The 10,651-nt window shown below is 50.1% G+C and overlaps 1 protein-coding gene across 1 annotated transcript in view; it reads left to right on the top strand.

Annotated features, from left to right (window-relative positions):
• The window catches only part of RHOT2 (ras homolog family member T2), a 39,147-nt gene that overhangs the window by 15,618 nt on the left and 12,878 nt on the right, over nt 1-10,651 (top strand). Inside the window, exons 11-15 of the mRNA XM_015419415.1 lie at nt 1,168-1,289; nt 2,199-2,344; nt 2,461-2,561; nt 4,774-4,904; nt 8,092-8,172. Coding sequence (XP_015274901.1) covers nt 1,168-1,289; nt 2,199-2,344; nt 2,461-2,561; nt 4,774-4,904; nt 8,092-8,172 — 581 coding nt within the window. The remainder of the gene's footprint in view (nt 1-1,167; nt 1,290-2,198; nt 2,345-2,460; nt 2,562-4,773; nt 4,905-8,091; nt 8,173-10,651) is intronic.

Here is a 10,651-nt window from a genome sequence, read left to right as displayed (position 1 = left end):
GCCACAAAGGAACACTGGCTTTGAGGGACTGGGGGGGGGGGACGCAATGAGCCGTTCATCCTAACAGTCCTCTGATTCCCAACTACTCTCTCAGGGGTCCGTTCTGTTCCTTACCTTCTGAGAGCCAGTTTGGTGCAGTGGTTAGGAGTGTGGATTCTAATCCGAGAGAATTGGCGTTGATTCCCCACTCCTCCATGCCAAGCTGAGGCCTAACTTTCGTTTCCCTAAGTTCCGCTTCCTTCCCTTTGGGTGTGTTTTGTGAGGGTATGGGGGTAGTAGCCGTAACAGTCTCTCAAGTTGTGCCCCGAGAGTTAGTTCTCATGAGATTGACCTTGGAGACTTTCTGTGCCTAGGCTAGGTTTGATAGGGCACCCCATATCTGTCTGTGTTGCTGTAAAAACGCTGGGGGGGGGGGTAGGTGTGACGTATGATTGTGTGGAACGTCATGCTTTTGCCTATAACCTGTGAGTTCCCGCCGTTTTCCACAGTCCTAACAAAAGTTTTGTACCTACAGCAAGCAAATCTCTAATAAAGCATCACACTGCCAATAGTGTGTGTGGAGAGTGTCTTAGCTGGGGACCTGACACACCGCATGCACCTGCAGGTGTGACCTTGGGTCAGTCACAAGTTCTCTCAGAGCTGTTCTCTCCAGGGCAGTCCTCAAGAGAGCTGCTCTCAGCCCCACCTGCCTCCCAGGGCATCTGTTGTGGGGATGGGATGGGAAATGAGACTGTAAGCCGCTCTGAGACTCCCTTCGGGTAGTGAAGGGCGGGGTATAAATACAACCTCTTCTTCTTCCATACAGAGTTGTGCTGTACCACTACACAACTGAGCCTAGTCGATTTTCCTTAAAGGAGGGGGGGGGCTGGACCCCAGCTGCCCTTTGCACGCCCGGACTCTTTGCACCCGTTCACACCCCCGGTTGTTCTCAAGGACGCTTCAGAAGTTCCAGCGCACTTTTTGAACCAGTGTTCCCTCTAAGCTGAGTTAGTGTGAGCTAGCTCACAGTTTTTTTAGCCTCCGGCACACACATTTCTGTCTTAGCTCAGGAAGGACGACTCCAAAGCAAACTAATTGATGCAGTCGCCAAATCGCTCGCTCACAACTTTAATGCCAGTCGCTCACAAAGTAGAAATTTTGCTCACAAGACTCCACAGCTTACAGGGAACACTGCTCCTAACCACCCGGCCTTTTTCTCTCCCAGGATCCGGGTGCCCCACGACTGCTCCACCGAGCTCAATCACTTTGGCTACCAGTTCTTGCAGAAGATTTTTGAGAAGCACGACAAGGTGAGCGGAGCAGGCTCCCCCGCGTGACCCGTGCGTTGCTGGGCCCCGTCGGTTGCATCCTTTAATCTCAGCTGTGGAATCACGGCTTCCCGGTTCCTGCCTTCACCCCCTCAAGGGGCCCCTCCCCAGCTGAGCTCCGGCCGGTTGGGCCAGGGTTCCTCCAGCATTCTGCTTCCAGGCCCGTGCCTGCACGAAGCCTGTAGTGTTCCTGGCAGTCGGGCTCAGGGGTAGACTGCCTCTGGACATGGAGGATCTGTTTCGCTGACAGGGAATAGAGGTTTGTTGGTTTGACAGTTGAGGCTAGACAGAGATCCCCCTTTTCAGAGCGGTGCTGCAAGGAAAAGGTTTTTCAGAGCTGACGTTTGGTCTCCGGAGTTCCTGTGGACTCAGCTACCACCGTGGTGGTGGCTACAAGCATGGGCAGTTGCAAGAGGGGACTCGATCAACACATGGAGCAGCGGTCCATCAGTGGCTCTTAGCCACAAGGTGTAGATAGGGACTCTCAGTCTGGGGCAAGGGATGCTCTGTATTCTTGGTGCTTGGGGGGGGGGGGGCAACAGGGGGAGGGCTTCTGGACTTTTGGCCCCACTGTTGGACCTCCCGATGGCACCTGGTATTTTTGGCCGCTGTGTGAAACAGAGTGTTGGACGGGGTGGGCCATTGACTTCATCCAACATGGCTTCTCTTCTGTTCTTATGCCTGGGGCAGTGATGCTCTGTCTTCTTGGTGCTTGGGGGGTGACAGCGAGAGAGCTTCTGGAGTTCTGGCCCTGCTGGTGGGCCTCCTGACGGCCCCTGGGTTTTGGCCCCTGTGTGACACAGAGTTGGACTGGGTGGGCCACTGGCTTGATCCAACATGGCTCCTCTGATGTTCTTAACTCCTCTGTTGACCCGTCTCCTCTTCCCCCAGGACCGCGACGGTGCCCTCTCCCCTGCGGAGCTGCAGAGCTGCTTCGGCGTCTTCCCTTACATGCCCTGGGGGCCCGAGCTCTACCACACGGTATGCACCACTGATAAAGGCCTGCTTTCCCTGCATGGATTCCTCTGCCAGTGGACGTAAGCGCAAGCCCCTCTTCCCCCCTCCCTCCTTGATACCCGTTCTCTCCACGCCCGGCTGGCGCTCCCCGTGGTCCCTCTGACGGGCGGCCTCCTCTCTGCTTGGCTTTCCCTAGGCTCGTGGCCTACCTGGAGGTCCATCGGTGTCTGGAACACCTGGGTTACCTGGGCTACCCCATCTTCTCTGAGCAGGATTCTCAGGTTCACGCCATCACAGGTGGGTCGCTCCTGAGCATCTGCCCTGTGTTTGGGACGGAGTGGTGGCAGTGGCGGCGGCATCTTCCTTTTCTTGCTGTCAGCACAGTATGGCCGATGGACAGGCTTCCTCGGGAGGCGGCGGGCTCTCCTGCTGTGGAGGTTTTGAAGCAGAGGCTAGACGGCCATTGGACAGCAGTGCTGATTCTGTGAACTTAGGCAGATCACGAGTGGGAGGGCAGGAAGGGTTGCATCTAGAGATGTGAAGGCCCGGAAAAATTCGGGAAAAAAACATTTTTTTCCTGAAGTCTTTTTGTTTTTTTCCGAAAAATTTGAAAAATGGAAAAAAGAAAAAAAAATTGAATATGGAACGTTTTATTTTAACATGACGGATACAATATTTTAAGACAAGGTGTTCAAATGTTTTCCAAATCATTTCTAAAATATATATATATATATATGGTATCAGATTGATCTAATTTCTGTGCACTGAGGACAAGCAAGTCCTAGGTTACAAACTGAACTCTCCAATGCAAGAACAAGATGCATTTCTTCCTTTAGGAGGTGCTATTGTCAGAAGAAAATAAAAAGGGTTCAGTTTTGTGTTTGCATGTGGGTGGGTATTCTGTTTGTAATAATTGTTTGGATATACTATATTTTTAATATGCTAGTTGTGATAATTTCATGCCAAGTAAAAATGTCCATAGTCATATTTTATGTTCCTAAAGTAACAGAATGACTTTCAATTTAGAAAAGACAAAAGAAATGCTAATGTAGCATTTTTTTCAATTTTTCCCGAAAATTTCAGTTTCTCCCCCGAAAAAAAAACGGAAAAAACCTGGGGGTTTTCCCGAGCTTCAAAATTTCCGGAAAGTTTACATCTCTAGTTGCATCAGGGCTTAGTTCTCGTGGCCCTTCCTTACACGGCCAGGGGAACGCCGATCTCCACTTTGGGGTCAGGAACAGTGTTCCCTGTAAGACAAATTAGTGTGAGCTAGCTCACAGTTCTTGAGCCTCCGGCTCACATGTTTTTGTCTTAGCTCAGGGAGGTTGGATACGGAGCCAACTAAATCACGCCATAGCCCAATCGCTCGCTCACAACTTTAATGCCAGTCGCTCACAGAGTAGAATTTTTGCTCACAGGACTCCACAGCTTGGAGGGAGCATTGGTCAGGACGCCATTTTTCTCCAGGCCAGTTTGGCTGGAGATCCTGGAGGTTTTTTTTGTCATCTTCTGGGCGTGTCAGTGATTTGTACATTTCCTGCCTTGTGCAGTGGGTTGGACTAGATGACCCTGGAGGTCCCTTCCAACTCTATGATTCTATGCTGAGCCCCTGCTTCCGTGTTGAAAACAGAACTCGGTATTGTGGGTGGTAGGGGCAGCCGAACAACTCAGGAGCAAAGAGAGCCTCCAAAGCTAGCCCCGTCACCTGTGCTTGCCAGCTTTGGTCTACCTGAAAAGAGGGAGAATCCATGAATAGGATTGTTAGAATCTAGTCCAACGAGAGTTTCAGGCCGTATAAGCCTTCGAGAGTTTCAGGGTATATAAACTCCCTTTGTAAGACAGTTGTTGCCATCGGACAACATTTCGTAGGATCGTTCTCCTAACAAGAATAAAGATGGCCCAAGCGGTACATCCTTTTTGTGGTTTGGTTGTAAAAGATTGTAGCAGGTTAGGGAAGATTGTCAGATTAGAGGAAAATACTGCGGTCTCTTTCAGGAAACCATTTTACAGTCTCTCTCTCACTCGTTCGTTCTGCCTCCTCTTTTAAGCGAAAAGTTCGTGAAACTCTCCACGAATCTTCTCCCAGCACCATTTCGGCTTTGGCTCGAGAAGCCCAGCCTAAGCACCTTCAGCAAACAAAGCTGGTTTTCCTGGGAGAAGCAGTCTGACCTCCAGACTCCACGATCTGTGCCCTCGGGAATTCAGGCAGTAGGCTTATCTCAACAGAATAAGATCGTTGTGCTCTTAGTGGAAGACATCGTGGCCATCGCGTTAATGTCTGTCGGTTCCCTTAGAATCAAAGAACCGTAGAATCGTAGAGTTGGAGGGGGACCTCCGGGGTCATCTAGTCCCACCCCCTGCACAAGGCAGGAAATTCACAAATACCTCCCCCTTTCCTGGTCTCCCCAAGGGGACCAGTCAACGCTGTGCCTGCCCTTCTCCTCTGGCTGCACGGGTGGAAGGAAAGGGGTTGATCTTCTGTATTCTTCTCTGCCTTCTCTCGCGCCAGTGACCCGGGAGAAAAGGACCGACTTGGAGAAGGGCCAGACTCACCGGAACGTTTTCCTGTGCAAGGTGATCGGGTCCCCGGGAGCCGGCAAATCTGCCTTTCTGCAGGCCTTCCTGGGAAAGAACCTAGAGGTGAGCCTCCGGATTCCCTTTCCTCGCTTCCTGTTTGCAGGGACGAAGGCAGGGCTATTTTTGGGCGGGAACGCACAGGAACGGAGTTCCGTCTGGCTCCCGAGTTGGCCACGCCCAGCAGGAACTCATTATCATAATAGGCCACGCCCAACAGCAGAAACTCATTAAGATTGGCTACAATTAGGGGTGTGTGGCCTAACATGCAAAGGAGTTCCTGCTCCAAAAAAAGGCCCTGGGTTTGACAACAAACAAGGTAAACAGAATAACAAGCAAGAGGTGGGTGTGGCTGGATGACCACACTTCTGATAACATGGGGGTGCGGCCTAATGTGCTAATGAGCTGTGCTGTCAGGGGTGTGGCCCAATATGCTAATGAGTCCCTGCTGTTGGGTGTGGCCTATTATACTAATGAGTTCCTGCTTGGCTTTTTCTACAAAAAGAGCCCTGGACGAAGGAGAATGCCAAGTCTGCCCGTTTTCTCTACCATGGCTTGAAGGCAAGCAGAACTGTGCCCGGGAAAGACACGTGTAGGAAAACCCCACATTTCTGGTATAGCAGTGTGGGTTCTATTCCCCCCCCCCCAATTCACTACCTCAGGGTTCCCCAGCCTTTTTTGAGCATGTGGCCACATGTGAAAACCTGCCACGGTATGGAGGCGCAGCTACAAAATGGCTGCCACAAAATGGCTGCTGCAGGAGGCGGAGCCAGCCACAAAAATGACCGTCACAGCTTTAACATCAGTAACACACCTTGTGTTGTGGTAGCAGCTGCCGCCACAGCAGCACTTACAAAAAATCGGCACAGCCTTGCTGGGCAAAAGCCCTACCTGGCCCGATTCACTTCCTAAAAACACTTGGCGGGCACCAGAAAAAGGTGTTGGCGGGCGCCCGTGGGCACCGTGTTGGGGAACCCTGCTCTGCATGGCCTTGGTGAGGTCACTTTCTCTCTCAGCTTCAGTTCCCCAAGGCTAATGCATCGTTTCACTGGCGATGAGCCTGTTGAAAATTGCAAACTGCCTATGAAAGCGATTCCACATTCACTTGTCGGTGAAGGTCATTATTCCCATTTTGCTGGGGGTGGGTGGGACTGAGGCTGAGAATCAAACGGAACCCAGTGCAGAGCTCTGGGGAGGGTGGCTCTAGCGCAGTGGGAGACCACCTGCTTTGTATGCAGAGAGTCCCAGACTCAATCCCCAGCTTTTCCGGTTTATAGATCTGTGTTAGGTGGTGAATCAGCCAGCCAGTATGCAATAATCACCACGATGGATGAAGGATCTAAGTAAAGGTAAAGGTTCCCTTGCTCGAAAGCCAGTCGAATCCGACTCTAGGGTTGCGGTGCTCATCTCCGTTTCAAAGCCGAAGAGCCAGCGCTGTCCGAAGACGTTTCCGTGGTCATGTGGCCGGCATGACTAAACACCAAGGCGCACGCAACGGTGTTACCTTCCCACCGAAGTGGTACCTATTTATCTACTTGCAATGTCTTGCTTTCGAACTGCTAGGTTGGCAGGAGCTGGAACTAGAGACGGGCGCTCACTCCATCATGCGGCACACTCGGGTCTCGAACTGCTGAACTACCGACCTTCCATAGCCTGCAGTTCAGCGTCTTAACCACTTGAGCCACCACAGCTCCATCTAACTCTGTACAAGACACTTAAAAGCGTTTGTTCAATGTCCAGGGTTTTCTGGTCGTGGTTTTGTCCCGTACTTTTATTTCTGTCGCCACCCTGTGCCCTCGTGAATGGCATCAGACCCCCAGCCTACCTGTAGTGAGTGTTCAGAGCCCTTCTGTCAGACCCCCGGTCCAGTTACACTCAACAGCTCTCCCTTGGCAGTGATAAGTTCATTGAGTTACATGCAAGATCCAGAAAGCCACTGTGTTAGAACTGAAGACTTTTGGCAGGTACAAGCTTAATATAGATAATTCAAAGAAAAGCCCCTTTTCCTTCCCCCAAGCACATGTCACATTCACACCACAGCTAACGTTGCCATCCCAGCCAAGTGAAAGATATATGTCTTTGTTATCTGCAGTCCAAGTTGGTACAGAGAGCCTCTCAAGGACACCTATATATGTCTTGGTTATCTGCAGTCCAAGTTGGTACAGAGAGCCTCTCAAGGACACCTATATATGTCTTGGTTATCTGCAGTCCAAGTTGGTACAGAGAGCCTCTCAAGGACACCTATATATGTCTTGGTTATCTGCAGTCCAAGTTGGTACAGAGAGCCTCTCAAGGACACCTATATATGTCTTGGTTATCTGCAGTCCAAGTTGGTACAGAGAGCCTCTCAAGGACACCTATATATGTCTTGGTTATCTGCAGTCCAAGTTGGTACAGAGAGCCTCTCAAGGACACCTATATATGTCTTGGTTATCTGCAGTCCAAGTTGGTACAGAGAGCCTCTCAAGGACACCTATATATGTCTTGGTTATCTGCAGTCCAAGTTGGTACAGAGAGCCTCTCAAGGACACCTATATATGTCTTGGTTATCTGCAGTCCAAGTTGGTACAGAGAGCCTCTCAAGGACACCTATATATGTCTTGGTTATCTGCAGTCCAAGTTGGTACAGAGAGCCTCTCAAGGACACCTATATATGTCTTGGTTATCTGCAGTCCAAGTTGGTACAGAGAGCCTCTCAAGTACACCTATATATGTCTTGGTTATCTGCAGTCCAAGTTGGTACAGAGAGTCTCTCAAGGACACCTCCCCCTGGGAAAGTAAAAATGAGGGAAAGGAAGCTGACTTGTGACATTACATCTCCTAAAAGCGAAAGGTCTCAGTCTCCACACTCACTCACTCACTCCACCCCCCTCCCCCTTAGGAATTCCCTCCCCCCAGCAACAGTGGCAAGCAAAGCGTAGCAGGGTTTGACACCTCCGTTCGTACGACAGCCCTGCAAGGCTGGTCAGCACTGCGGTCTCCACATTGCATTTGGGAAGACGGGCTTTCCTCTGGCTGCCTAGCAAAATTTTGGACAGAGGCGGCTTTTGAAGACTGATCTCCTTGTCTTGTGCCGCTCTTGTCGCTTGGCGGGTCCCGGTCTAAAAGGGCCCATCGCCCTGGCCCCAGCTGAACACGCTCCCTAGGCTCCAGAAGCAAAGCCCATTTTGAAACCTTCTAAAGCTATAACTCTACATACGGGCTCCTAGGAGCAGTAAACCCCTAAGTATCCTGTGCTTCCTTCTGTTTCCAGGCCCAAAAGAAATCCCCGGGTAAGCAGACGGTCTATACAATCAACACAGCGCAAGTCAACGGCCAAGAGAAGTATTTAATAGTAAGTCTAAAAGACCGGAATACGTTTCCTCGTACTGCTTGCGTCAGATCACAACCGCCGTTTTGAATGCTAAACGCTGGCATTTCCTTTGCAGGCAGTAGTTTGTTGTAGTGGTTAAGTGCGCGGACTCTAATCTGGGAGAACCGGGTTTAATTCCCCACTCCTCCACGTGCAGCTGCTGGATGACCTTGTGCAAGCCGTAGTTCTGTCAGAGCTGTACTCTCACGAGGAGTCCTGGAAAGAGCTCTCTCAGCCCCGCCAAGTCACAGGGGGTCTGTTGTGGGGAGGGGAAGGGAAAGGAGTTTGTAAGCCGCTCTGAGACTCTGAGTGAAGGGTGGAGTATAAATTCAATCTCCTCCTCCTCCTCCTTTTCTTCTTCTTCATTAACAGAATCTGTTTAGCACTTTTGACAGAGGTGATATAAAATGCATCAGGTTTAGAGTCGCCAAAATGTGTTCTGGTCCATGACGGTAGGTTTTTGGGTCACAGGAGGCTGAATAAAGAACTCCGGGGGAGCGGGGTGGCGTTTATGGCTCTGAAGTGGGAGCAGGGCGTGGAAATTCCCAGTGTGTCCAAAATGGGATTCGTGGATGGGTTCCCAGAAGGAGAAGGAAGCTGTTGGGAGTTTGGTGTGTGCGCCATTTTATAAGAAACTAGAAGCCTCTTCCTGAACAGGGAACAGTTGTTTCAGTAGCCAGCCAGGTGGAGAAGTGTCTTTGTCAAGAGAGACAGCTGTTTTGGCAGTTTATTCTGACAGGGAACAGTGGCTGAGGCGGCAGTGGGTGGGGAAGGCGAGTGGACCCAGCACCCAGCCAATGGCACGCGAGTATTCTTGATTGGCGGTTGATGGGCCAATGGCCGATGGAGCGCACAGCACAGCCAGTGGGAGAGCTGGAAAGTGCCAACACATTAGGGCTTTCATATATATCAGTTTACCTTCATCTGGATAAAATATTGTGCTCTATCCAAGCCTGGTCTGCAGTCTCCTGGGACTTGAGCCTTTTGAAAAACCCAGTTTCAAGAGCACGTAATGCAGTGCAGGTCCAGTCTTCCTCTATTGTTTTTTATTAGGTACAAAGTGTAAACAAATCACCAACGAGGTCCGGCAAGATACTATAGCACTAATGTCAGCATACGGCATATACCTGTTCTCTGCCCTATTACCTTCCGGCTTCTGTTATAGAAGTCTTCTAGCGCCTGTTATCAAATCATAAGTACTTGATATCCACCGTCCCTGCTTTCTCCTCATCCAAACCTTCTCTCGGCTGCAGGACTGAACATACTGTTTAGAAGCAGCCGTGGCTGACAGAGCATAGATTATTAGTAACCGTTCCGGTCTCCAGCTTGCTCCCTCTAAGCTGTGGAGTCCTGTGAGCAAAAATTCTACTTTCTGAGCTACTGGCATGAAAGTTGTGAGCAGGTGACTTGGCGACTGCATAAATTAGTTTGTTCTGGAGCCATCCTTCCTGAGGTAAGGCAAAAATGTGTGAGCCAGAGGCTAAAAAAACCCTGTGAGTTAGCTCACACTAACTGAGCTTAGAGGGAACAGTGGCAGTCACCTGTTATACCGTCAGTTCTCAGCCTTTCGGCTAAGAACAAGCGTAGCAGGGGAGCTGTTGGTTCAGGCGAACTGAGCTGGTTTTAAAACCCACATCCGGGGTTTCTTTCGATAAAGCAAAGTTGACCAGACTCACCTTGACACAGAGAGTACTCCAAACAAACAAACAAACAAATTTATTAAGAACAGTCATAAGACCAGCAAAATAAACCAAAATAGTACAACACCGAGTCTACGACATACAATCCTTGCAGCCTTAAATTCTAAAATACGAAACCGGTCAATTCCATCATTAATGGCTCGAGTTACAGTACATTCTACGCTTTTTAATTACCAGATAACAATACTTAGCAACATTGCGCGAGACAGAATCATAAGTATCGGCCAATAAGAACTTCATCAAACATTCCTCGGCATATGTAAGATAATTAGCCAAGGGTTTAAAACGTGAGAGAAGGGGTATCAACAACTGCTGTCTCTCTTCATCGTACATAGGACAATGGAGTAATATATGGGAGGCCGACTCCACCTGTTCTAACAAACACGAGCAAATTCTCTGGTGCATAAGAACATAAGAACATAAGAGATGCCAATGTTGGATCAGGCCAAAGGCCCATCCAGTCCAACACTCTGTGTCACACAGTGGCCAGAAATACCAGTGCCATCAGGAGGTCCACCAGTGGGGCCAGGACATTAGAAGCCCCCCCCCTGTTGACCCCCCCCCCCCAAGCACCAAGAAGACAGAGCATCACTTGCCCCAGAGCCCCTAGCTATACCTTGTGGCTAATAGCCACTGATGGACCTCTGCTCCATATGCTTATCTAATTCCCTTTTGAAGCCATCCATGCTTGTAGCACCCACCACTTCCTGTGGCAGTGAATTCCAAGTGTTAATCACTCTTTGGGTGAAGAAGGACGTCCT

The sequence above is a fragment of the Gekko japonicus genome, unplaced genomic scaffold (assembly GCF_001447785.1).
Source record: "Gekko japonicus isolate JY-2015 unplaced genomic scaffold, Gekko_japonicus_V1.1 scaffold513, whole genome shotgun sequence".
Taxonomy (NCBI): domain Eukaryota; kingdom Metazoa; phylum Chordata; class Lepidosauria; order Squamata; family Gekkonidae; genus Gekko; species Gekko japonicus.
Note: the sequence above shows the minus strand (reverse complement) of the source record. Positions and strands in the feature narration are given on the sequence as shown.